Consider the following 27890-nt stretch of genomic DNA (forward strand, 5'->3'; position numbering starts at 1 on the left):
TGGAGTTCCATAAGACTGTAGCTCTATTACAGCTTTTTACATATAACTTAATATCATGCAATAAATGAACAGTATAATGCAGCAAGAATACTGTACAATAGTAACTTAGTTGTAGCTGTCTAGGATCTAAATACCTTCTACTTCCACTAACTTTAATTATGTACAGATTTCTTCTACATTAATTTAGTCTGTTGGCATGTTGCATAATACGTTGGATGCAGCATGTCACTGCCTCAGTGGGTCACAGCTGAGAATGCCATATTCAGGACAAACTGTTGAGAAATAGGGCAGACTCACTCCAAACTGATGGTTATTCTATCATTAGATTATACCAAGCCAGTAACAAAAGTAAACTTCTGTCTCACCACACTGGTTAACAGGAAGTAAGAAATGCAGTCTCCTTCGGCATCCCAGCCCTTATCTCACCTCCCAGACACTGGACTCTGAGGAGTGGTTATTGAAAACCAATTTCATCACATATAAGGTCCTTCTAATCTCAAGAGATCAGCCACTTAGTGAGGTCAATACATAACTCAGATTTTATCCAATAATCATCATGCTGCTGCCAGTCTTCTAGTAACTAAAATATAAAGCTTTATTAATTAAAAAAGAGCATTATAATGGTGAATAGATCATATACATACAATAATGGCAATGTTTTTATATCTGGTTTGTAGCAGTGATATTACAGATTGCTGGCTTGTAAAGTCTCCCTGGTAACTTCCAAAGTATTGGAAGGTCCTCAGTCCATAGTTCAGTATGCTCCTTTTAGTTGTAAATGCACAGTCCAGAGAATCAGAGCAGGAAAGAGACAAAATGGATGTTTTATACCCTTGACCATGGGCCTGAAAATTTTCTATTTCAATCAAAGTTCATAGTCCAGTTTGTGGAAAGTTACTGGCACAAGATGGAGTCAAGGTTCACATGAGCAGATCTCATGTCCTTTCATGGCTTGCTGATTTACAGATGGTAGCTGAGGCTGAGGCATCTGTAGGAAGAGATATCTTGGTGGAATGAGTTTTTTCTGTGGCCCATTGCAACAGTTAAGTGTCTTTAATGGGTCATCAATGCAAAGCTGTCTGGCTTCATTGTAGATTTTACCTGGTGGGTTTTACCCAGGAATACAGCATATATGTATGCCAGTACATAGTCAATATTTATAACTTCAGAAAAAAAGATACATGCATATAATTGGATAATCAGACTTAGCAAATCATAACTTTTCCATTGACACCTTACATGACATACTGTGTACAAGATTTGTTGCAGTGGCAATATCAAGTTTATGAATGGTCATACTTCACTCATAGAACATCACACACCATAAATGCAGACATCAAGGCTTTTAAGCTTTTATTTAAACTCTTGGAAACTGCCAAAATTACTAGCTTCCAGCTAAAAGGGTATTGGAGGACCAGACATCAGCAACACTAGTAATGGAAATGATTATGCTACATAGTGGCACACTACATACCAGCATATTATTTAATTATTACAGAACTGGAAAATCTTAGTGATCAAACAAGTCCTGATCAGAAATATTAAGCCAGTCAATTTAAAATCAGATGATCTGATCTCATTTGCTCAACTTTGTGATACCTGTTTCCCCTTGTTTTAAAAGATCTGTGTTCTGGTTTTTATAATCCGAGCTGCCAGGAGATATGGGAAGGGTGGAGAAACACTCTGCCCCAGTAGCAGTCCACAGTGACATCTGACTCAGCCACAATGTCTCTGGAAGGAGTGAGGGACATGGTACCAGTGGGAGTTGCAACACCCTTTGAAAGTGTGTAATATGTGCTCCCTGTGCAGTTTGTCTCTGCTGGCTTCTGTGGAATGGTGAACCACCGGTTCACTTCTTTTGGGCTGTCTAGTGCTCTTCTAGTTTCCGCTTGCAAAGGTGTGCAAGGGAGGGTGAGATCCTTGTTTCCGTGCAGGGGTAGACACTGCCTGGCTCAAAGTATCAACAGTGAATTCTTTTGTCTTTTACGTTTTACTGGCATACAATGTCCTGACAACGAAAAGAATAATTGTCTCTGTCTCCATACTTTTCTCCTCCTTTCTCACTTGGTTAGACCTGGCTATCATTGCACATCTTTTTATTGGTCTTAAATGATATCGAGGCAGTGAATTATTGCTCCTGTTGAAACGGAGTCATTAAAGAGACCATAGCAGCTAAACAACAAGCTGAGGAATGACCATTTCTGCACCCCCATTTAGCATGCTAGCTGCATCCCATTAAAAGCAGTTTCTTTCCATTATAAATTCCACTCAATTTTTTATCTCCTGTTCTATAATTCTACAGTTGATAGTGGATTCCTTGGCTAGTTTCATGGCTGTGAAACTGCAGAAAGCCAGAGGGCCTGTCAGTAATACAGTGGGTTAGCATGAACAGTGCATTGAAAATTCATAATGTGATGAGTCAGTTTGGTTCTGTTTTTTACAGGGCTGCATCTCCCTGTTCATCCAGTTTCATTCTGTTGTGTTTAGTGGCTTTCGCTTAAATGATGGTTCTTTTTATAAACTTCAAAGTCATCCTGAGGTTAAGCTCTGTCTTGCTGAGGAGCTCTTGTAGAGCAGCTTTGCTAACCAATGTGAAGTTGCCCATATCACTTTTGGACTGCAAGAGCCAGATCTTCGCAGTGTACGGAAAGCGGGTCATAGCTAGGGAATCTAGTCTGGCTTCCTTCTTTTGCCAGTATAGGTTGGAAGCAACAAGGACCAGATCACTAGAGGGGGGGAAAGCCTGTTTCTGACTGCAATAAAACATTACAGCTTGCTGTATTTGAATCCTGAATGTGAAGGTCTATAAGTACAATAGAATTTCAAGAATCAGAAGTACAACTTTTATCCTAATATGTTCTTTATTATTGTAGGGTCAGATTTGGCCTAGTGCCTCATGTGGATGTGAAGGATGTGGGGAGGGTGCATGGAACCACTTTCCTTTTGTGCTTCCGTGCAGGGGCTTAGGACCATCACCAGTCCTTGCACTCACTTGCCAGCCGTCCCAAAGAGGGGGAGGGGCAGGGACGAGCATGGGCCCTCAACTTGCCTATCCCTCAGCAATGACTTGCAGCCATACTGAGAGCAATAGCTGTGCCCCCCTTCACATTGGGGAACGTGATGCCTTCCATAGTTCCTGTTGGGGCAAGGAACTGGGATTGTGCAGGAAAGGCACAATAGAGCTCCAGACACTGAAGTTTCCTAGATTGCAGCCTGACAGAACCACTAGGCATGACAGAAATAACTGGGAGACCTTATAACAATATGTATATGCTAACTGACAGTAAGAAACCATTATTACAGCATTAAAATGCAGCTCAGTTTTAGAAGTCTATTAAAAACGGAGATGCTTGGCTTATTGGCTAATTAAGCAAAAAGGCATGAGAAAGAATATGATTATCTGGAGATAATCCCATCTCTTGTGTTACAAGGCATGTACCTATGCAATGGTATAAGATTTGGTTTAGTGCTGTTATATAGGATTTTGTGTAGGGAAGGTGCAGGGAAGTGCCTATGCATCCTTAAGTGCATAGGTTTTAATTACATCTATTTAATTCATAAATTTTGCATTGATATAGTCAGCATTGGCTTATATAATACATGAGAGGTGTGTGACAAGGGGGCTGTTTGTATTGTTGACTTTATTAATGTTAGTAGTCGTCTAGTTAGTAGTATTCAGACAGCAAGTATGAAAAATTGGGGCAGAGTGTGGGGAGTAATAGGTGCCCATATAAGAAAAAGCCCCAAATATCAGGACTGTCCCTATAAAATCGGGACAACTGGTCACCCTAAGTAGTACCCAGGGACTGGGTCAGGGCTCCACTGTACAAACAATTGATAAGACGATAGTCCCTGCCCTAGAGAGTTCACAATCTAGGTTTGTAACAGGATGCAACAGACGGATGGGAACGGAGGACAAGGTAATACTGATGTGAGCACTTCTTGCATGGAAGGTAGTAGTCTCAGTCTAGGTTATATTGTATTTTGTTTTAACAATTTGTTATCTTTTGTTTTCTTATTTACGTGCTGAGCCCTGGTAATGTGTGAGATTGGTCAGTAATATATTGATGACAGTTACGTTATAGGCAATTACAAGCTTCATATTATAACACACATAATTACTTTTTTAAAATATCACTCTTTGATACGTTACTTTTTGAGGGTATTACAAAGAGGAAATTTATGTTCCTGAGCTTTTGTGCATCATTGAGTGTTCTTTATTCCATGTGGACATCAATTATAAAAATAAATCCATATAATTGCCTCTGGAAAAATGCTCCTGAAATCTCTAAGGAGGAGTTATCCAAGGTAATGTCAATGGAAACCAGCTACTATGATTTTTTGTCTGTAGTGGTTTCTCAGTTTTCATTTGAACCAGGCAATATATTTAGCTGTGTTCTTTCCTAAATCACATTCATCTCTGGAGGAGCAGCATCTCCATATTTTAGATGTGAGACATTGTCTAACCTTCTACCTGGATAGAACTGAACCTTTTCATGCATCGACTTGTCTGTTTGTGTTATATGCAGATGTATGAACGGACAAGCAGTCTGTTCCCTGGGTGGATAACATCTTGTATCAAGACTGCATATGAAAGAGCTTCAACCATGCCTCCTCAGTGGGTGCAAACTCATTCTACAAGAGTGCAAGCTATGTCAGTAGGGTTCCTCAGTGTCATCTCAATATTGGACATTTGCAGGCCTGCCACCTGGTTGTTGATACATATGTTTACAAACCATGATGCCATTACTGCATTTTCCAGAGCGGATGCAAATGTAGGTAGTGCAGTCCTGCAATCTTTGTTTAGATAGACTCCAAGCCCCGCCTCCTGGGGTGGGTACTGCTTGTGAGTTACCTAAGTGGAATACATGGCTGCGTCTACTTGAAGTAGAAGAAATGGTTACTTATTGTCACTGTGGTTCTTTGAGTTGCAGCTGTGTATTCCACAACCCACCCTCTGTCCCCTCTGCATTGGAGTCTCGTTTCCAGGTGTTCTGGGTGAAGGAGCTGAGGGGTGTTGGGTGGTGCTGCCTCGTATTGCTGGAGAGGGACCATGAGAACAAAGTGCCATTTCCGCCTCCTACGGATACTGCTAAGCAAAATTCTCTGGCTCTGGTGTGCTGGGCACACACACACCCAAGTGGAATACACATCTGCATCACATCTTGAAGAACCACAGTTACAATAAGTAACTGTTTCTTACACCATTTGAAGTTCTGACTCACCGTGCGTGTGTTTGCATATAAAATACCAATCACTACAGCCTGCAGTAATAGGGGGCCATGCTGTGCCACTAGTATTTAAACAGAACTCCCCAATGAAGTCAAAAAAGGGGGTAAGAAGAACATATATAGTTCACAGACTTTGTGCTGGGCCTCTGCACAGGGGGGTGAATTTCACCCAAGTTGTACGGAAATAAAGTAGGAGGGATGGTCTTGATTTTTCCCATGTGCATGCAGTATATATTACAGCACTCATTCACACTGATGGCTGGGAGACCCACTGCAGGTGCCTGGATTTTGCAAATTGGCAAGTTAAGTGTTCAAGGCCAATAAAATAGTCAAGGACACTTATCAGTTGACGTGGCTGTTCGTTGATTTTGACGCTTTTTAATTTAGAGTGATATATTCACAATACTACTTCATATTGTGCTAGTAAACGTGCAGTAGTATATATTGTACAAATGTCATGTAGTAACATGAGAACGCTATCTTAGAAATACAGCAGTCTTAGCAATATAGCGCTCTGCTATTAAATCTTTGCTGAGGAGTCTGGTAAAGCAGCCAGGGTTTATCAAGTTTACAGGTTAGCAAGGCAAGAATTAGTGAGGCATAACTATAGATGTTTCAGTAAATGAAGGATCTATTTTTGTCTGACATATTGATGCTCCTAATACAGCCCATGTGTGTTTGCTCAGTATTTTGTTTACTCTTCTATATATATATTTAAGAAAAATAGGAACAATAGCATTCTTCAGGATGTGTAATGGCAATTCCGGTATTTCACAGGTACTGACAGCACTTTGGCACACAACACACCTAAGGCATTCATGTAGTTAGTTAAAATCATATGCTCTGTGATGTGCTATGGGGAGTGTTCAGAAAGTTTCTAGCCTGGCAAAGAGAGTCATAATTTGCATTTGTTTATTTTTCAGTATAGTCCCCCATGACATCAATGCACTTGGTCCAGTGCAGCTGTAGAATAGACAGCTGCAGTTTGGCTATGCTTGTCTAATAGAAGTCCTTGTCTTGCATGCCCAGAAACTCCTCAGTTTCTATGATCACCTCATTATTATCACTGCAACTCTTTCTCCAAAGGTCTTCCTTCAACTTGGGGAACAGGCAGAAATCTGAAGGAGCCAAATATGTTGAATAGGCTGGACGGGGAAGCAGCTGAAAGCCACATTTGGCTGCTGTGGTCATTACGGTCTGGGATGTGTGCGGTGATGCACTGTCCTGGAGAAGCAAAAAGTTTCCTGGAAATGTATCACACTCTTTTCTGATCAGTGCTGAATATTCTGGGCACCCATTTTACTGAAACCTTTCTCAGGCCCAAGTCTTCACGGTGGCTGGCATGCACTGACCCACTGCAGATGCCCAGTGTCTCAGCTATGTGCCTGACTGTTCATCTTATGTCATTCATCATCATCCTGTGGACTGCATCAACTTTTTCTGGTATTCTGGCCTCTCTAGGGCATCCTGACCTTGGCTCATCCTCAGTGCTGATTCCCTCTTGCTTAAATTCAACAATTCATCAGCCCAGCTTTTTTACTGTGGCATATGGGCATCATTCCCCAGTGTTGCAATCATGTCCTCAGGGATTTTCTTTGGACTCAAGCCTTATAGAGGTACTTGATCACCTCTATGACTTCATTCTTCTCCATTTTTCAAATCTTCGGTGCTTACTCACTTCAACACATCCTTGTACAAGTTCTGCATGGGGAAAAATGTCTGCAAACAAAGAAACACAAAATATCAGTACTTTGGTCTGTGAAATATATTGGGCCCTACTGTATAATTAAATAGGTCAGGCTAGATGCTTTCTGAATGACTCTCATCATAACAGTACTCTGCAGTTTCATGTCCTTTTTGTCAGTAGATCTCTATCTCCATTTTACAGACAGGAGAAATTGAGGCACAAAGATTAAACAAGTTGCCCAAGGTCATACAGTCAGTCAGCAGTAGAGGTAGGAGTATAACTTAGGTCTCCTGTCTCCTAGTCTGAGCTCTGTCACTGGAAGAGAGTGTTTAAAAATGTTAAAATTTATTAGCTACCATGTATTAAAACACCTATTTTCATGTACTTGACAGGGCTTCAGTGAAGTGTACAATGTATATTCTCACATATCATAGATATATTGTATACTTACCTTGTATATTCCTTAGACTTTCACCTGATATTTTTAATTTAGTATAGAAATTTGTTTTAACTGCTGTTAACCGCTTATTAGTGATGGGTAGAATTAATCAAAGCATACTCCTCTGTTGCTGAATTTGTCCAATAATTCCATTCTTTAGTCAACAATTCTTGACTAAATTCCAGGAACAAAGAGAGAATTTCAATTCGAAACAATTATTCAGGGAGAAGGGGATTCAGAAACTGAAGATTTTGAAATGAATGGAAACACAAGGTCAAAACACCATCACTTTTTTTTGTAGGATGTTAGGTGATAACATCCTACAAAAACTATAAATGTGTTCTCTTGTGAGAAGATGTGATCATATTGGGAGATTGTATTTTATTCCAGTTGAGTATGTATTAAACACTGATGCCATGAGGTACTGTACTTTTAGCTGAATAAAGGGCAGTTCTGATTTTCTGTACTCTCACAAAGCCTATACTTCTACTCATGAAAAACTCAGGGTGAAGCCATTTAGAATTTTGTCTGAGTAAGGATTGCAAACTGGAGTCCTTATTTGGGAAACAGTGACATTCACTTAAATACTGGGTCTTACTTACTGGTTACTACGGATAAGGGTTTCCAGTTATTGGGCCTGATTTATTATGGCTTTATGGCCCCTTAGTGCCAGCAGGCAGGCATAACACCGCCCTGCTGGTGAATAGCATCAGTGCAGGGAGCATGTAGGCCGGAGAGGTTGAGGATGATGCAGTTATTATTAATACTGGGGGAGATGAGGAAGGCCGGGACAAGAGTTTTGGCTGTGTGGCTAGGAAGACCAGGCTGGGTTTTAGAAATGTTACAGAGAAGGATGTGTCAAATTGCGAGAAAACAGTGATTTTAATAGAGATGACTGCTTACTTCCCCTTGACATAATGAATTATGCTCATCACAAGAACACTGAACTAACATGTACACATCTTATCACACCACTACAATAGAAACTGTCTGAGTGTGTCAAAATTAAAGCTGTAAAAGAACTGTTAGCAAGGGCTATTAAAAACAGAATGAAGAATAGCAGTGCATATTCTTGAGGACATTTCTAAAAGACTCCTAACACTCTGGTTGGTTCTGGGGGTGGTTTGAAATGCAAAATTTTAAAATCCATGTTTTAAACATACACATGTAACTTTCTCTTTCTTTTAGCTCTACCAGCCCCTTCTGAAAAGATATGCAGAGCTTGAACAAAAGATTCTCTACAGTCCAGTCTCCTCTCATCTGGCTAAATAGCAAGAAAAAGAAAAATCTAACACTAGCCCAAGGAATTGACTGCCAGGGTGAAGATCAGAAGAAAGTTGACAGAATTTACTGCAGTTGTTTAAGGCATTCTTCGTATTTTGTGCCCAAAACAAGGTCTAATACATATTAAAATGTTTTTTAAAAAGGTGTTTCTGGAAAAGTTGCTGAAAGATTGAAATCTTACTTAAAGCACTCAAGTGTTTTTTTGTGTCCACAGCATCATTTTTTTTCTCAGATCCTTTTCAGCATTGTAATTGGTATTTTGTAATAGCTGGGTAACAATAGTCAGGTTAATTCTATCTATCCATTTACCCATGTCTTTCTCTGCTTACATGTCTGTCTCTATCTGTATGTCTACCATTTCTGTCTGTCTGTATCGTATCTATTTTATCTGTCTGTTATATCCATTTATCTGTCATAACTATCTTTCTATAAGTATCTAATCTGTCTGTTTTTTATACCATGTTATACCATGTTTATTATGGTGCTGCCTTACAGAAATTACGTAAAGTCCACAAAAATCTAAGCACCATTGATTTTGGATTCTCTTTCCTTAACATATAGATATTTTATGAAGCTGCTAGATTATTCTAAAACAGAAGGTGGTGTATGAATATCCCGGGAATTATGTTCCTCTGAAAGCAGTTATTAATATTAAAGAGAGTACTTCTTAATTTTCCCTTCTTCAGTCCCAGTGATGTTCTGTTTCCATTTGTGGAAATGCCTTAGTGAGTATTATCTGCTATTACAAAGTACTGTGTTGGCTGCATTGGATCAAATCCCACCATAACTTATGCCTGTGCAAGCACACTGAAGGGTTGCCTGGGTATGACTAAGAGGGCAGTTTGGCCCACTGTCTGAAATGTGAACTCAGTGCTTTTGCCGTTTATCTGTAATTAATGGCTGTGGCCTCTGGCTAAATGTGCTACAGACAATAAAGAGTGTTAAAACAAGTAAAGGATCTGTTGGAAATGAGTCTTCTTGTAGAAAGTGCCTGTATGTGCTTACAGTGTGTTACATCTGGGGGTGCCCAAACGATGTCTAGCTGAGTGCTATATAGTCTGCTTATTAAATGTCTGAAAGTCTGATCTAATTTACAGAAAATGGGGCAGATTGGAACTGCTCATATCGTTGGTATGGGGATGCATCCTATGGGTAGGAAATATAGGTCTTGATCTGAATCACTTCACCTTTCTGTACCTCATCATACCCATCTTTAACATGGGTCTAATACCATTTAGATATTTATAAAAGCTGATTAATGATTGTAGAAGCTCTTTGAAATCCTTGGAGGAAGTACATTCTTATTAGGTGCTGTTACTGGAAGTCCATTTGTATCCAATTGGAGCATCATGGCATTTTGGGATGTATATGTAGGGGCATTGCCAGCAGATCGAGGGACGTGATCGTTCCCCTCTATTCGACATTGGTGAGGCCTCATCTGGAGTACTGTGTCCAGTTTTGGGCCCCACACTACAAGAAGGATGTGGAAAAATTGGAAAGAGTCCAGCGGAGGGCAACAAAAATTATTAGGGAACTGGAACACATGACTTATGAGGAAAGGCTGAGGGAACTGGGATTGATTAGTCTGTGGAAGAGAAGAATGAGGGGGGATTTGATAGCTGCTTTCAACTACCTGAAAGGGGGTTCCAAAGAGGATGGCTCTAGACTGTTCTCAGTGATAGCTGATGACAGAACAAGGAGTAATGGTCTCAAGTTGCAGTGGAGGAGGTTTAGGTTGAATATTAGGAAAACCTTTTTCACTAGGAGGGTGGTGAAGCACTGGAATTAGTTACGGAGGTGGTAGAATCTCCTTCCTTTGATGTTTTTAAGGTCAGGCTTGACAAAGCCCTGGCTGGGAGGATTTAGTTGGGGATTGGTCCTTCTTTGAGCAGGGGGTTGGACTAGATGACCTCCTGAGGTCCCTTCCAACCCTGATATTCTATGTTAAGCTAGGGACACCCAGAGCATAGGGTTGCATCGCTGACCATCTTGGCTAATAGCCATTGATGGACCTATCCTCCAGAACACCTTGTCCAGTTCGGGGAGAACACTTCATCCAGTTCTATGGGATCCAAAAAACTCAATTTGACTCTAGCTTGTCACTCAGGTTACTTATTAGGCTTGCAACAGCTCTTTGCCCATTCTGGCCAGGTCCAGACACAGGGGATTTAGGTACAGGGTGATACCACAATTCCAATTCATGTCACACACCATACAGTTTATACACATCTTGCCTAGCTACTAACCTCTGTACTTCTTGCATGTAAAGACCAATCACTTTGCGGATTGCATACAGACCAATTGCTTTGGAGATTGTGTAAGGCAAGCTTATCATTTCAGGGTATTTCTGCCTATTTAGTTTACTATAAACATACCCACAATAATTAGTTTAGTTAGTTTCTGCTTCCTTATTGTATATAAACATTGTCACAACAGTTAGTTATTTCAGCAATTACTTGCTCAGACTTTGATAGGGAGTGCTCCCCACATTGGCCCTGCAAGAGCTGAATTGGGCCAGCTGGACCCAGTCAGCTAAATTTGGCTGCAAATGGTTGTGGGGGAGCTTTAGGCTGGTGAACCTAATTAGAGAGAAGCTCATCAGTGAGGGACAGGTGAAAAAAAGACAGGACATTGGAAGCAGAGGGGTGGTAGGGAGAAGTTTGCAATCATGCCAGGGGGGTGTTGCTGAGATCAGTGAAGAGACTGGGAAACCCATAGGAGTAGTGAGAGCTAGGAGACATGGAAGTGGCTCAGGGAGAAGCAGCCAGGTGCAGGGAATGGACTTTGGCTGCTGTGTAGGGTCCCTGAGCCAGAACCTGGAGGGGGCGCAGGTTCCCCTGCCAGCTGCTGTGGGAGTGCTACTGTGAGGCAGTGAAGTGGAAGACTGCTGGAGAGCAGGAGCTTTGATTGTTGTCTCTCCCTGCTACACACACACACACACACACACGCTCTCACTCTCCCTCCCTCATAGGGGGAAACCACAAGAGTGACCTGGCTGGAGGGTGAGTCACAAAGGGGATTCTATGGTTCCAGGAGCAAGAGAGGGGCTGCAGAGGAGAAACTTTCAGGGTGTAACCTGCTGGAAGGAGTGTCAGCCTGACTGAGCTAATCCCCAGAACTGCCAGGAGGAGGCACTCACAGCAGTGAGTGAACTCCATGAGCAGCTTGTTCAGCAGTTACTTGTTCAGGCGTGTTTTGTCTTAACTTGGGCCTCTCCACATCAGCGAAGCCTGCCGTATAGTATAGAGCAGCGTACGTGCAGGCTGCTTTGCAGTTCCCTTGGCTGAACTTGACCTGTGAGGTACACTTATCACCTCTGTACTGTATGGTGTTTGACAGTAGAGTTTCCAAAACGAGAAAGAAAGGGGGCTAAAGTGGAACCTTTGCTAAAAGTGGAGGGATAGTTCCCCCAGCTCACTGGCTTTGGGGAATGTTGTTTCCTTCGTGCCCACCACTGCACTGGCTGTTCTGGCTGCACTCAGCTCCGCTCACTGTTATGAGTGTTTGGGCAGGAGCTGGAGTGATTGCTCGAGACTCCCTGTCAGAGAGTGAGGCTCAACAGTGCAGCTCAGCCTCACCCCTACCCTCGCAGTTCCTGTCTCCCACATACTTGATTCAACCAGCTTTTCCCATTTTGATGACACCCATGAATATTTCTGGGTTACATTGTTCCAGCACTGTCTTATTTGAACTACGATTCTTCCACCTCCAATATTTTTATACCAAACCCAATAAACTTAAGCTAAGAGAATCTTCTCAGATAAATACAAACCACTAGATCTTCCTATCAGAGAAAAGCACAAGTCAGAGCATTGAATCTGAATCTCTGTATCCTTTGAGGGCATGTGTTTGTACAGTGCACAGCAACTGTAATATATACATATTACAAACAAAAAACTATTAAAAGAGCATTAAGATTGCAAAATCAAGCACTCCAGAGTTGGGAAATGCCAGAACTCAGGCTCCCTGTGGAACCTTCATTCGTCCGTTTTGTGCATATGTGTTATAAACAGTCTGCAGTTACATCATCACATAGGATCCCTGCCTCATTCAGTGCATAGGATGGACTTGGTCTGGAGATGAATCAGAGTTGTATAGGGAAAGAAACTGTAGTCTGTAGGACCCCTGCTTTGTTTGTTGCAACAGTGTAGGGAATGAGGCAGGAGAATGAAGGAAGCAAAAAGTTAAGGCAGTTGAATGCCACCCTAGAGAATTGGATTCCATCCCTGCCTGTGTCCCTGTGTGATGTTAGACATGCCACTTAAACCAACCTCCATTATGTGACATTATTTTGACACCCCATTGGCTATCAGAGTTGAAACCTTTAGTTCCACTGCACAGACCCCTGTTGCTTGGACTCATTGAGTAGCCGATAACAGCAGTAGGGTGTCATCCTCTACGCGGACCAGCACTAGAGGGGAACGAGACACTTGTGTGGTATATTAACAGGCATTTGCTGGTAGCAAAAGAAGGGCAAGACTCAGGAATCTTGTGTTCCATTTCAGGATGTGGAGGGCTTTGTGCTCTGGTGAGTAGATTCTTCTGCCATTTTCCCCAAGCGTGATCCCTTTGGCCCAGTCCTATATTCTTCCTCTAGTTCAGTCTGCACTCTTCAGGCTTCTCCTTCCAGTCTCTGCAAGTCCTGGTCTCATCCCTTGGGGCTCCCTGTCTTCCCACCCTGTCTCTGCACAGCCAGTCCCAGCTCCTCATCTGATCTCTTTCTTTTCCTTCCCCACCCTGGCCTCCAGTCATCTTCCCCTCATTCCTTAGCGCCACTGGCTCTCAGTCCCAATCTCCCCCTCCAGTCTCCTCATCCAATCAGTCCCCACCTCCTGGCTCTTTACCTAGACAGTGCTGGTTCTCCTCCCCATGACCCAGCTCCTCATTAGATTGGTGTCCCCTCCTGCCCTCTTCTTCCCCACATCCCACTGTTTCTCAGTCGCAATCTCCTTACGCAGCCAGTCCCAGTCTCCTCCTGCCATCTCATCTGACCTTAGTCTCTCCCCCAGCTACTGGCTCCAGTGCTGGTGCTAGCATGCTGGGGGCTCTAAGCAAGAATATTTCCCCTCCCCCCCACACACAACACATACTAATAATTAATAGGGGGCCCCCTTGAGCTGCTTGGGTCCCTAAGCAATTACTTAGTCTGCTTATGCCTAGTGCCAGCTCTAACTGGCTCCCAATCCCCCGTGTTCCTGTCCCAGACTATGTCCCAGTCCCCTTGCTCAGACCATCGCATAGTCCCCTGGCTCCAGTCTTCTTACCATCTCAGTTCCAGTTTCTACCCGTGGCTACCAGACCCAGTCTCCTTGTCCGGGCAGTCCCAGAATCTCCCCTCCCACAGACTCCTTGTTCCAATCTACTCCCCTACCCCTTGCAAGTCCAACTCTGCATTTTAATCCGTCAGCTTCCTCCTCCACACTGCCTGGGGTCAGCAGGGTTATCATTGAAAGTATTCTAGAGACAGTCTCTCTGCACACAGTTCAGGTTCCTGGACCTGGGTCCAGCATGGCCCACAGAAGCCCAGAGATGTAACTGCAGGGAAAGTCCTGTTCAATCCCAGACTGGAGCATATCCAATGTGGACAGAATCTTCAGGGAATATAGCTGCTAAAATATAAGCTGTTTCTACTCAGCACATGCAACTGTAATTTTTCAAAGGCTTATAACTTGGCCAAATTTGGATGGATTTTTATGACGACTTGTGGGGCAAGAGACACATCCCCAACACAAAGGCCCATCCCCTTCCCAAACTTAAAGTCCCTGCTCCAAAGCATGTTGGCATTAGAACTCTTTAAAGAAAAGGTGAGGAGAATTTTTTAATGGGGGGAAAACATTTTTCCCCAGCCTTTTTCTTGGAAATGGCCAAACCATCTTGGTGACATATTTCCAAAAATGTGTGCTGAAGTCCCTGCCCCACCCTGGGCTCTAAGTGGTTAATAGAGCCCTAGGGAGGCTGCACAGGAGGCAGCCAATCAGAGAAGGGATGAGGGCAGCAGCCAAACAGGCCCATATAAAAAGGGAGCTGCAGGGCAGGGGAGGGCAGTTTTCTGCTGGGAGCCGAGGGAGGAAGGACTGTGTCTCTAGAGGGTTAAGAGAAGTGCCCGCACTCTGGACAGAGCAGTGCTGTGACCAGGGGAGCAAGAGACCATCCTGGCTGGCTGCTGGGGTTTGCAGGCTGAGGGCCTGAGGCAAGGGTAAAGAGGATGCTGGGGCCACAAGGAAGTGGCCAGACAATTTGCTGTAGTTGGCACTAGGCGAAGTGGCTGAATAGCAGACTACAGGTCCCTGACAGTGGGGGAGCACAGTGTGTGGCCCGGCCAGAAGACTGTGTCGCTGAAGAGGACACCACGGTCCTTGGAGAGATGTGGGTCCTAGAGCAGGACTGACAGCAGCGAGGCACCACATGAAGAGGGCGCATTAACATGCAGAGCTAATCCCCAAGACAGCCAGCAGGAGGTGCCAGAATGGTGAGTGAACCCTGTTACACTTAGGCAGACGCCAGCATGGAAAATTTCAGCCCAAGTGGTTAAAGTTTGGCAAAGTTAGCAGCAACTGAAAACAGGACCTTATAAATAAGGCCCTGTGTAAATAATGATTTCACAGACTGCGCAGGAGTTGTGAAATTGGTCCAATACTGTGATGTTTGCAATAGTGGGGAGGTGGAAGTAGGAATGTCTGTTTCTGCCTCCCCGCTGTTGGAAAAATCACAGTATTGGGCTAATTCTGCTGCTCCGGGGGGTGAGGATGTCTCACCACATGGCACCAACCATCCAGCGCAGGCTGCTGCCACTGCTGCTTTCTGTCCAGCCAACTGGCAGGGAGAGGGGGGCAGTGCTGACAATGTGCTGCAATTTGGAGGCCCAGGGGAGACATTGCAGGAGCTGAGATGAGGATCTGTGGCTTGGAGCATGAGCATGGGTGAGAGGGGCCCTGCCCTGGTGTGGGAATTAGGGTGGGGGGATTAGGGTTGGGGGATGGAACCTGGAAAACCCCGATTTTCCTGCAGGGCCCTCAGGGGCCACTGTGCGGTGGTCCAGGCCTGGGCTCCTAATGGCTGCGTGTTGTCAGCACCAACCCCCTTTCCCCACTGGCTGGTCGGACCAGGAAGCTGCAGCAGCCTGGCTGACGGTGAGATGCACCCCGCTTGCCCCGCCCTCTCCCTGGGACAGGACTGGCCTGCTACCTACCTGGTCCCCTCTGAGATTGGAGCAGCCCACTAACCCCGCACAAGCAGCCATGGCCTCAGCAGGGAGGCGTGAGCTGATATGCCTGGTTTCACCTCCCAGCTACTGGAAAAGGTTGCAGTAGTGAGGGGTGGGAGTGGGGTCTTGGTGGCTGTGGCTATCCTGTGAAAGTCCAATGCCTGGGCTCTGGCTGTGACGTGGTGAGGTTTTTTTTTTTTTTTTAAAACACCCTGAGATTTATATAGGGCCTAACTTAAAAAGGGAAGTGTCAGGCAAGTTTAATAAAAGGTAGTGCTACCAATCGCGCCTATAACTAAATAATAGCGATCCAGATCCTTGCCATGGACCAGTTAAACTGAACACATTGTACTTCAGACCCAGAACTGGAACCTGTCCAAACATTGTGCTTCAAAGCCATTCCTAGTATCTAAGGCCATGTGTGAGTCAGGAAAGCACTCACGCACATGGTTAAATCCATCTATCACAGGACATGCCTGCCGGTAGCGTCCCCTGCTGAGCTGGTGCGGTGCCGCAGGCACCCCCTGCCTCTGTTTCCCTTTTCTCAGGACCCTTTAAGAACTTCACACTCCAAACCGATGCAAGACATAATATCCTTGCTGGGATTCTACTCCATTAAATTCAAAATACACTTGAATTAACTCTCCCTTTGGCTCAGAGGTTGCACAGCCCTCATCCTTGGGGCCTATGGGTCTCAATCCTGGGAGCTCCTCTCCCTTGGGAGAGTTTCTTTCAAGATGAGCACCCCAAGTAAGTGAGCCCTGGAAGCCTTTCATCAGGCCCTGGTGCTTGTTATACAATTTAACTGCCTAGGTGGCTCCTTAGAGTCCTGCACTTAGGACGGAAGAATCCCATGCACCGCTACAGACTAGGGACCGAATGGCTCGGCAGCAGTTCTGCAGAAAAGGACGTAGGGGTGACAGTGGACAAGAAGCTGGATATGCGTCAACAGTGTGCCCTTGTTGCCAAAAAGGCCAATGGCATTTTGGGATGTATACGTAAGGGCATTACCAGCAGATCGAGGGACGTGATCGTTCCCCTCTATTCGACATTGGTGAGGCCTCATCTGGAGTACTGTGTCCAGTTTTGGGCCCCACACTACAAGAAGGATGTGGAAAAATTGGAAAGAGTCCAGCAGAGGGCAACAAAGATGATTAGGGGCTGGAACACATGACTTATGAGGAGAGGCTGAGGGAACTGGGATAGTTTAGTCTGTGGAAGAGAAGAATGAGTGGGGATTTGGTAGCTGCTTTCAGCTACCTGAAAGGGGGTTCCAAAGAGGATGGATCTAGACTGTTCTCAGTGGTAGCTGTTGACAGAACAAGGAGTAATGGTCTCAAGTTGCAGTGGGGGAGGTTTAGATTGGATATTAGGAAAAACTTTTTCACTAGGAGGGTGGTGAAACACTGGAATGCGTTACCTAGGGAGGTGGTGGAATCTCCTTCCTTAGATATTTTTAAGATCAGGCTTGACAAAGCCTTGGCTGGGATGATTTAGTTGGGGATTGGTTCTGCTTTGAGCAGGGGATTGGACTAGATGACCTGCTGAGGTCCCTTCCAACCCAGATATTCTATGATTCTATGATTAAGATAGCTCTTCAGAGGTGGCATTGGCTTGGACTCCCCTTAGCGGGGCCAGCAATCCCATGACACCGTCCATATTGACATTTCTTTAGCATGTATTTATCTTTGGGTATGTATTTACATCCCATTTTGTTCAGCACATGCCTAAGTGAATTCAGGATGTTTTCCTGACTTGGGCCCCATATTAGTAAATTTCAATACAAGAACGTTACTAGAAGATGACGCAAGCATCTGACTTTGTGTAAAGAGCAGCTTCAACAAAATATTGTCCATTGTGCATTATAAAGGAATGTTTGTTTTATTCATTTTGTGTTTTAAATACTTCATCTGTGAATATGAACAATGCCATTTTTGTTCATGATTGAACCATTAGAACTGTTCTTGATATTAACAAGCTCGGGATTACACGTTCATGTTTTTAAAAGGGGGGTTTTGAGCAATTGCTTTCAAAAGTGGCATAAGTACACGTTTATCTCTGTGCATTCCTTCCTCTCTTTTTATGTGCTCATTAGTCTGTGTCCCCAAGTACAATGCTATAACATGAACCAATTATTATAGCAATAGCCCTCCACCTTTAACAGCCATCTTGTTGTCCAACAGAGCTGCAGAAGAATTAAAAATATTAATTATACATGAGGGGAAGCAATGTCTTGTAGTTAAAACACAGAACTTGGAATCAGGAATTCTTAGTTTTGTTCCCAGCTCTACCTTAGACATTCTCAAAAAGAAAAGGAGTACTTGTGGCACCTTAGAGACTAACCAATTTATTTGAGCATAAGCTTTCGTGAGCTACAGCTCACTTCGTCGGATGCATCCGTAGCTCATGAAAGCTCATGCTCAGATAAATTGGTTAGTCTCTAAGGTGCCACAAGTCCTCCTTTTCGTTTTGAGAATACAGACTAACACGGCTGTTACTCTGAAACCTGTCCTTAGACATGCTGTGTCACATGGGGCAAGTCACTTAACCACCCTGTGCCTCCTTTTCTGTGTGTATGGGTAATACTTGCTTTATCTCACACTGGTGCTGTGAAGTTCAGTTCATTTATGAGATGGTGCTTTGAGGTTCTGTGATGGAAAGTGCTGTGGAACTGCAAAGTATTCGTATGTTTGGAATTCAGAAGTGTATGGAGAAAAGTTCTTGTACATTAATAACTCAAAGTCGGTAATGAAAGGGAACACTTTGTGCAATATCCCTTTGGGTGAGTGAGAAACCTGGCATTTGATGTATGTCACCTGGGATAAAAAATCTGGTTGTACCAATCCTGGCTCCAACATGCGTGTGTATGTCTGCCGTTTGGTGTTTGTTTCAAATTGTCATTTTCCTCAAGGCGACTGTTGCGTTGTCAGGTTGCTGCAGGAAGCCTTACGCAACCTTGAGATGAGAGAAGCATGTAAGGCTGTGAGGGCCTGCAGATTGAGCACCACTGAGTTATAGTATTGCTGTGGTGATGGGTTTATTAGGGGTGACCTCTAGGGATTGGTGTCTGGTGTATAAGAATTTATAGACAAGCTCTTTTTTTTCCAACTCACCAAAGTCACAACTATTCACTGACTAGTGTCAGATGGAATAAGACTCAGTAAATCAAGAAAGTCCTGTAAAGAAATGCTGTTGTAAGACTCAGTCCTCCCTTTTGTTTTCTCTTTTCCAGGCATACAGGCTAGTCTGGCAAGGACTCGCAGGTCTCATATGTACACATCCCTTCCCAAAAACCCACTGATGCAGGAATGTGGGGCCCTTTTCTTCAAATTTAATGTGTCTTGCATTTGAATTTCCAACCAGATTCCCTATTTCACATTGTTCAGGCTCCTTGTTTATCACAGTGGATTTGTCCAGATTAGGAAAGAGGTCAGAGTTAGTTAACACACTAGCTAATCCCAGCCAACCCACAATCTTTCCCCTAGTTTAGCTGCAGGTTGACACCTTCTACCTGGATTTATTTGGTTGAGGTTGACCCTAGGTTCCTTCGCTACAGTGACCTTGACTAGCTAAATACAGGCAAAATGTTAACCTGCAGCTAAACTAAGGAAAGGTCAGGGTTAGCTATTGTATTAAATAACCCTGACCAATCCACAACCTTTTTATTAATCTAGACAAACCCAGTGAGACTGCACAGAAGACTGATCCCAGCCATTGGAACAGCAGTGAAGTTTGCTAGCTGTGGGGAACGGGTTTGCTGCTGTTTGACTTGCATTACTTCTCACTCCCATGCCAAAGACCCTCTAGGTTGGAGCCTTATGGGTCATGGAGTACAAGGAAAGACCGAGGCTTCAGCCATGCCCTTAAAAAGAATGGCCCCCTAACTGTAGTCTCAATCCATCTGAGAAAGGTATGACTCTCCAATAAAGTGATCCAATGAAAAAGCACTTTATGGTGCAAGTGGAAAAGAACAAGAAAAGATGTTTGGGTTTGCTGAAAGGTTCAGTTTCAAAGAGGTAGAGCTCTGACTGAATAAATAATACACTGAAAACATCTACTTTCTGTCCATGGTTTAAGTAGTAGTTGACCCAAATACCGCCTTTTTTGACCCCTGTGGAATCCTTTTTACTTTTCATTTTTAATTGCGGCAAATTCACCAAATTAAACAGTAACACAGTGCAGGATACGTGTCTAAAGCAGCAGAAAAGCCAAAAGTGCACTTCACGCACATGCTTTGCCTTTATTTCCATTTGCGCCCCAGTTGGCTGGGGAATGGAAGCAATGTATAACATTTGAAAGATTCAAAATACATATAAAGAAACCAGTCAGTAAAGTCTCACAATAATGATATGATATATAAACTGAAGGAATAGAAATGGACACCATGTAGAGCAGGGATCGGCAATGTTCGGCCCGCCAGGGCAAGCCCCCTGGTCTGGCAGGTTTGTTTACCTACCACGTCCGCAGGTTCAGCCGATCGTGGCTGCCACTGGCCGCAGTTCACCATTCCAGGCCAATGGGGGCTGCGGGAAGCGGCACAGGCTGAGGGATGTGCTGGCTGCCCTTCCCGCAGCCCCCATTGGCCTGGAGCAGCGAACCGCGGCCAGTGGGAGTTGCAATCAGCCAAACCTGCGGATGCGGCAGGTAAACAAACCGGCCTGGCCTGCCAGGCGGCTTACACTGGCATGCTGCATGCCAAAGGTTGCCAATCCCTGGTGTAGAGTCAAGCACAAGGGTTTATTATGCACAGCGCTGCTGGAGTGTCACTTTGCTTATTAGGCTCAGAGACACTGCAGAACAATTAATTACAGTAGATTATATAGGGTGCTCCTTGGGCGGAGAGAAGCGACAGGGTGGGAGTTCCCGAGCACCCTGGATAGGTTCTAGCAGCAAGACAAGATAAGCACAAGAAGCCAATAGTCTAAAAGATTACATAATGGCTCCACCCGTGACTCAGGTTAACATATTGCTAATACACAGGGAATTACCCTCAAACTATTCCTATTAAAGTGTATAGGTTAAATCCTAATTTTGGGGTCCCAGGGAATGAGGTGGCAGCTCTCCTGGTTGACCAACGGGTACATTCCTGGAGATTTAAAGCAAAGAAGCAGTAATTAGTATTTAACAATAACAATTGTTTATAGTTTTACCCTTGCATTTCTGTGAACTAGGACTGGCATACATCTGTGAGGGGAGGATGTCATAACTCATGCCAATCATGCTGTGCCTCTGTCTGGCATCTGAGGGGTATTGTACTACTATCTTCTTCCTTCACCAGGGAGTTCACCTGGAGGACCTTCTCAGCGCTTCATGTGTCTGTAACACGCGATAAGGACACCCAATTACGGCTCACCATCTGGAGTTATGCTGACTCCGCTCATCGACTTGAAACACACAAGGTTGTCTGTCTACCCCAGCTTTCTTTTAGCCATGTATTGTTCTTTGTTAGCTAGCCCTCATGCCCCAGGCCAAGCTGTGGACTCTGGGCCTATATGAAAAGTTCTTAACAGAAACTGTGGTTAAGATTTTACATCCACATTATGAGGGGCCAAAATCCATTTAAAGAAAGATACCCATAGACAGTGGGCCTGATTTTTGCAAAGCCAGGCCCCTAGCATAGTGATTTACACCTGTGTAAAGTGGGCATAAAATGCTATCAAATCCGAATCGTAGTCCCTATTGCTTTGTATTGCATAAGCATAAATGACAACACAATGTGACAACACAATGTGCCAGGCAGTGGAGAATCAGGCCAAGTATTTCTGTAATAAGCTTATAGCTAAACACATCTTTTCCGATGCATCTATGTAATGTACCTCTCTTGGCTTAGGATAGTAATAATTACAGCCTCTATCCACTCTGCATGCTTTCAGCACTCCTTAAGTCAGGGCTTTTTGACCCATGTAGTCCACAGTGGTTTCGCTTTGAGTGATCCTATCAGAATTTAAGATTTCTTTCCAGAGACTTGATCTCTTTTGTCTATCAAGAGTTCCACAACTTCTGCCTCTGAGAGTAAATATGTTACATAAGGATGTCCATACTGGGTCAGACCAGTCCATCTAGGCCAGTATCCTGTCTTCTGACAGAGGCCAATGCCAGGTGCCCCATAGGGAATGAACAGAACAGGTAATCAAGTGATCCATTCCCTCTTGTTCAATCCCAGCTTCTGGCAAACAAAGGCTAGGGACACCATCCCTGTCCAACCTAGCTAATAGCCATTAATGGACCTATCCTCCATGAATTTATCTAGTTCTTTTTTGAACACTGTTATAGTCTTGGCCTTCATAACATCCTCTGACAAGGAGTTCCACAAGTTGACTGTGCGTTGTGTGAAAAAATACTTCCTTTTATTTGTTTTAAACCTGCTGCCTATTAATTTCATTTGGTGGCCCCTAGTTCTTGTGTTATGAGAAGGAATAAATAATACTTCCATATTTACTTTCTCCACACCAGTCCTGACTTTATAGACCTCAATCATATCCCCTTTAGTAGTCTCTTTTCCAAGCTGAAAAGTCCCAGTCTTAATCTCTCCTCATATGGAAGACGTTCCATACCTGTAATAATTTTTGTTGCCCTTTTCTGAATCTTTTCCAATTCCAATATATCTTTTTTGAGGTGGGGCGACCACATCTGCACGCAGTATTCAAGATGTGGGCATACCATGGATTTATATAGAGGCAATATGACATTTTCTGTCTTCTTATTTATCCCTTTTTTAATGATTCCCAACATCCCGTTTGCTTTTTTGACTGACGCTGCACATTGAATGGATGTTTTCAGAGAACTAGCCACAATGACTCAAAGATCTCTCTCTTGAGTGGTAACAGCTACTTTAGACCCCATCATTTTATATGTAGAGTTGGGATGATGCTTTGCAATGTGCATTACTTTGCATTTATCCACATTGAATTTCATTGGCCATTTTGTTGCCCAGTCACCCAGTTTTGAGAGACGCTTGTAGCTTTTCGCAGTCTGCCCGGGACTTAAGCATGTTCTGCTGCTGTTTTCACCTTTGGAGTTTGCTGGAAATGGGCTGCTGTTCCCACTTCTTCATAGGCACGAAGACGCCTCTTTCTGTTTGACGTTTCATTGCGTGAACCTTCCTCTGGTTAAGACCCATTCTTGATATTGCTTTTACTTGCCTTGTCTTTCTGCCGTTCTGTAGTATCTTAAACAAGTCCTTGACAAATATAATGAAACTTTTGCAATTGTTCTTTAAGAAATGCTGGCTCTTTCTTTACCACTGTGCATGCTAGTTCATTTTGTTCAGGGCCTGTGAAGCCTGTGGCTCAGAGGTTAGGACAGGGGATAAAGTGTCAATGCCCTGGCTAGCAGAAACCTCCTGCCTGGTTTATGTTTGGTCCATGTGTTTCAGGAAGAGGAGGGCCTTGGGCTTAAGGAAGCCACCCATGAGATACTTGGATATTCTTCTGTAGCTAGCTGTACAGAAGCTCCAGAAGACTTCATTTAATTCCTGCTTGGTCCAATACTCCTTTATTTTTCCTCCTAACTAGGTGGGATTTGCTTCCTACCTTCCTCAGGCTCACCTGGCATGTCACAAACTCCCATCAGAAAATCCTCTTAATCCATTTGTACAGGGATATCCTGCAGATACAGACAGGTTACTTTGTTATTACATCATCTTGCCCTCTCTCTCTCTCTCTCTGCTGTGTGCCCTTGTCTGTGCTTACCACTGCAGCTCAGCTGTACTCTTCCAGACATTCATATTGTGCCTGCAAGCCCAGTTCCTGGGGTTAGGTAAAACAAGACTCCCTTGAGATTTTGACAGGTGTTGCATAATATAATGTGCACCGCTTTACCAGCTGTTGGGGACTCTCCTAACACTTCCTCATATGGACAGGGAGTGAGAGGCAGTCTGGAACTCTAGACATTCTATAGCTGGTAAATGTTGCTTTATTTGCAGATGGAATACTCTTAAAAATATAAACCATGCTATGAAAGGGCTTATACAGTCACCGCAAGATGACTTCCTACCTTAGGCTTTCATCTTAGAATGAAATACAAGTTACAGAAAACAAATAAGCAAAGAGTTCTCGCAAAACCTTGATGTCACTGCTTATGTCTCCTGAGAGCATCTCTTGATACTGCTGCTGTAGCTTGTTAGGTCAGAGTGGGACATTCCCCATGTCACTCACGGTTTCATTCCTTTCATTAGATTCCCGTCCTAACTGACTCAGTCTGAGGATAGTAGCTTATAGCAGAAATGCTCCTTTGATCAAGAAAGATATCCTTGAAAGATGACAATATGTTTTCCCTTTCTTGACCTAATTATTATGATTCCTGCCATCAGTGGTACTTAATCCAATATGCAATTTAGTCAGACAGGTCAGCCAAACGAATTAGCAAATATGCTGCACTTCAAGACCCCTCTTTGATGTTTAACCAATTTCTTCTGGGAATGGCTGACTCAGGAAACATGGTACACTGTTTCTCTTGATTCCATCTCACTGCCTTAACAGCACACTTGAGTCACAAGCAGAATTGCTTTCTGACTAGATCCATTTTGCCATTTGCCCAGTGAATAGAGTCTCATTTTGATTTGTTTTGTGGGCATTTTAGATCCACTTATAAGTGGACCAGTTATTCTTAAAACAACTATTGCTAACAACTTCCTCAGCCAGCTTGAACCCAACAGGGGTGGGGATAGGGATGGCTACAAGCTGGCACAGGAATTTGATTCAGTAGCTTCCATAGTTAAAAGAAAAATCTGCTACTGTTCTGATTACTTCATCTAAAGACTGGAATGAAAGTCACAACACAACTTCCACTCTCTCTAACCATCATGGATGCAATGGCTGCTCTTGGAGTTAGAATGACTTTGCAATTGGTGTGTTGGACAGTGGGTGCTCCCTGCAATGAATATTCTGGGCTGAGAGGCAGATGCCAAGATGTTGATATTCAGTCTGGTTGTCTAGACTAGAAATGACTACTGGCCAGATAATTGACGTCAAATTCCCCATTTTTTAAAGTTTACAATTTATACTCCGAATCTTTAAGTGTAGAAGCAAATCCAACTTTTCAGATTAGTGGAATCGCATATTTAAAGGAGAAGAGAGTTCCTCTGCAATATCTTTGCAGTATGGAAAGTCTGAGGCTCTGTCCCTGTTGTAGTTGACACTATACTGTTACGGCTTCAGAACCAAATAAACCACTCCTGCCTTTGAACCACAATGATGTTGAGTGGATGAAAATGACAGCAACAATGAAACAGGTCCTTGTTATAAATTGCAGTCAGTCCACTTCATTCTTTGGTTTAGTCTCCAACTAACTCTGGCTGCAATTGCTTCTAACAGTTTTAACTATAGGCACCATTCTCTGTGGTATTGAGGTGCCATTCTAAAAGCCTTAATACTCCTGAGAATGCCCTGCCATGTTTCCTGTTGGCATTCTGTATGTTTTCTCTCTCCCTCATCACAATCCCACCTTTCCTGGCTGCTGAGAGCAAGAGATTCTCTCTTCTCTACCCTTTGCACCCAGGAATGGGATAGGACCTTGGTGACTCGTGTTCGTTGCTCTAGCTCTGGCCTCATTGTGTCAATCTGGCAGTGTGCCTGGGGGCAGCACTCGGCTCACCCTGTTAGAAACTAAGCAGAGTGTGTGGAACTTGATTCAGGTCCATATGTATCACTATTAGCATTATTGCATTACAGCTGCAACTGCAGGTCTCATTCGGGATCAGAGCCCCATTTGTACTAGGCATTACACAAATATAATAAGAGAAATCCCTGCCCTAAACAGCTTTAAATAGATAGGACAGTCTGAGAATGTCATGCTATTCCCATTTTACAGTTGGGAAACTGAAGCACACCGAGATTAAGTGACTTGCCCAGGGAGTGTAACAGGGTGTGCTGCGTCGGAGCTAATTCAGCACTGTCTCACTTTAGTACCCACCAGTATATAGTAATTGAGACCTAACTGGAAAATAGGTAGTTGAGGGAGGGTTTTAATTAACTGAGAAGAGCTACAGGTTGAGGGAGAAGCAACCCCAGCCTGTTGGGGGTATATACATTGATAGGAAGGAAGTGTTGGAAGAGTTGGGAGCCTGAAGGAAGGCTGAAGTAGGCAGGACTAGATGCTGCCTACCTGTTCCCTTCTCCAGACACAAGTGGGGAAGCTGGCGAGGGGCTGTAAATACATGTAAACAACACTACGGGCTGCGGCCTGCTGGGAGAATGAAATAAAACGTGGTGATGGTGGTGAAGGAGACCTGGAGTGGTTGTGGTCTGTGATTAAGTCCTGAAAGGATTCTCAGGGGACCAATCTGTGACAAGGAGCATAGGAAGTTTGGCCTAAGTGAACAGGGACTGGAGTGAGGGTCAGGAGACTGTGGCTCCGTTCCCTCCTCTGCCACAGATTTCCTGTGACCTTAGGCAAGTCTCTTAACCCCTTGTGTCTCACGTCCCTGTCTGTAAAATGGAGTAAGACCTACTGACATATTAGGGGTGTTGTGAGGATAAAGTCCTTTAATGATTGTGAGGTACTCAGATACTCCAGTTAGGAGAATTATGTAAGTACTGAAAGAGAGAGAACTGAACCCACAGCTCATGAATCCACTGCTGTTGTGGTTAAGGCATTCTTCTTGTCAAGAGCTGTATGTGGTTCTAGAGACAGCAGCCAAGTACCTTTGGTTTGAAGCACGATTTTTACAAGGTTATAACATGGTTCTTAGAAATCCTCATCCACACTAGTCAAACAATCTGTTAGAGGCGACCTAGCAGCACCATTGTTTATAGACCCTGTCGTTTTGTCCAGTTCCTTACTATACTGTGGAAAGGACCAAAGTTTCTTATCAGACCCTCCAGAACTCCCCTCTTGATTATATTATTTTGGGAAAGGATCTAGTCTGACAAAGTATGATCAGTGGAAAGTTTCAAATAGTCTCTGCAAGGTTATGCAATACAAACATCTGTGCATCAGACCTTCTGGTCCAGGCCTCTGCAACCAAGATTAATTTACCCCACAGCAATTTTTCTTCACTAGGACCCTACAAAAGGAATTGTAGTTTAATTAGCATTTTGGAGTGAGCAGCCGTGAAGTTAATGATATTCAATAAAGAAAAATTGTTTTAACCTTATTTGCTCTTTTCAATTTACTTATTAGAGGCCATCTGTTAAATTTTAAGCAAGTGCACTGGGGAGCTAAACTCTCAGATTGCCAAATAAGGTCTTAACTGGATAGGCAGTAGGAAAAAAACATGATGCCTGCACAAGGAAAAATATAAACAGGTCATTTAAGGCAACAAGAAGCAAATGGTAATACCACAGGACCATTCTCCTATTGTTTATCTAGGGCTTGATCCTGCAAGGTGCTGAGCAGTCATATGATGTCACTTGCTCTCAGCTCCCACTGACCTCAACAGGAGCCGAGAGCATGCTGCATCTTGCAGGACTGAGCCTCTAGTGCATGAGTGCGGTTCCTAGGCTCTATAATACACATAATAAATAACAATGATGATGAGAATAATAGGTGTGCTTTGCAGTCAAATATAAAGACAAAGGTCAACATCTTCAAACCTGGGTGCCAGAAGTTAACTATTCAGCCCCTGTCCTGCCAATACATATCAGAGTAATTCCATTGGACTCAATAGTGCTTCCCAGGCATAAAGCCACTCAGGTGCAGAAGTGTGTGAAGGATCAGAGCCTTTGGCATCCAAAGCCCTGATCCTGCAAATACTTGTTTGCTTACAGACACACACATGCTCATATGGTCCATTCCCACTGAAGGCAGCTGGACTCAGGTTAAGTGCACATGTGTACGAAGTTGCTGGAGTGCGGCTCAATTAGTGTCCTTACCTTTCACGGGTGCTGAGCTCCAACAGCTCCCATTGACTTTAAATTAGTGCGGTGGGTTTTTCTGTTCTAGATGCTATGGGCTGCTGTAGCATAAATGACCAAGCCAAAAGATAAAATATTTGAAGCAGAACTACAAAACACTGTAAATAGGAAAAATAAAATAGCCATCTGTACTCAATGTCTCTTGTAAGCACTGAAGCAGAGTGCAATAAGAAAGCTTTTAGAAAACTTT

General features: G+C 43.7%; 2 protein-coding genes across 10 annotated transcripts in view; one reads left to right on the top strand and one right to left on the bottom strand.

Moving 5' to 3' along the window:
* Window positions 1-9596, top strand: part of XYLB (xylulokinase) — a 142555-nt gene extending 132959 nt beyond the window's left edge. For 7 of the 9 annotated variants that reach the window (XM_073334652.1, XM_073334651.1, XM_073334654.1 and 4 more), the window contains 2 exons: window positions 4530-4775; window positions 8546-9596. In XM_073334652.1, coding sequence (XP_073190753.1) covers window positions 4530-4775; window positions 8546-8629 — 330 coding nt within the window. In that variant the 3' untranslated portion in view covers window positions 8630-9596. The remainder of the gene's footprint in view (window positions 1-4529; window positions 4776-8545) is intronic. The other 2 variants (XM_073334655.1, XM_073334653.1) reach the window with 1 other exon arrangement.
* The window catches only part of NUB1 (negative regulator of ubiquitin like proteins 1), a 374196-nt gene that overhangs the window by 201415 nt on the left and 144891 nt on the right, over window positions 1-27890 (bottom strand). The gene's annotated exons all lie outside the window — the stretch shown is intronic.

Source organism: Lepidochelys kempii, chromosome 2 (genome assembly GCF_965140265.1).
Source record: "Lepidochelys kempii isolate rLepKem1 chromosome 2, rLepKem1.hap2, whole genome shotgun sequence".
NCBI classification, from domain to species: domain Eukaryota; kingdom Metazoa; phylum Chordata; order Testudines; family Cheloniidae; genus Lepidochelys; species Lepidochelys kempii.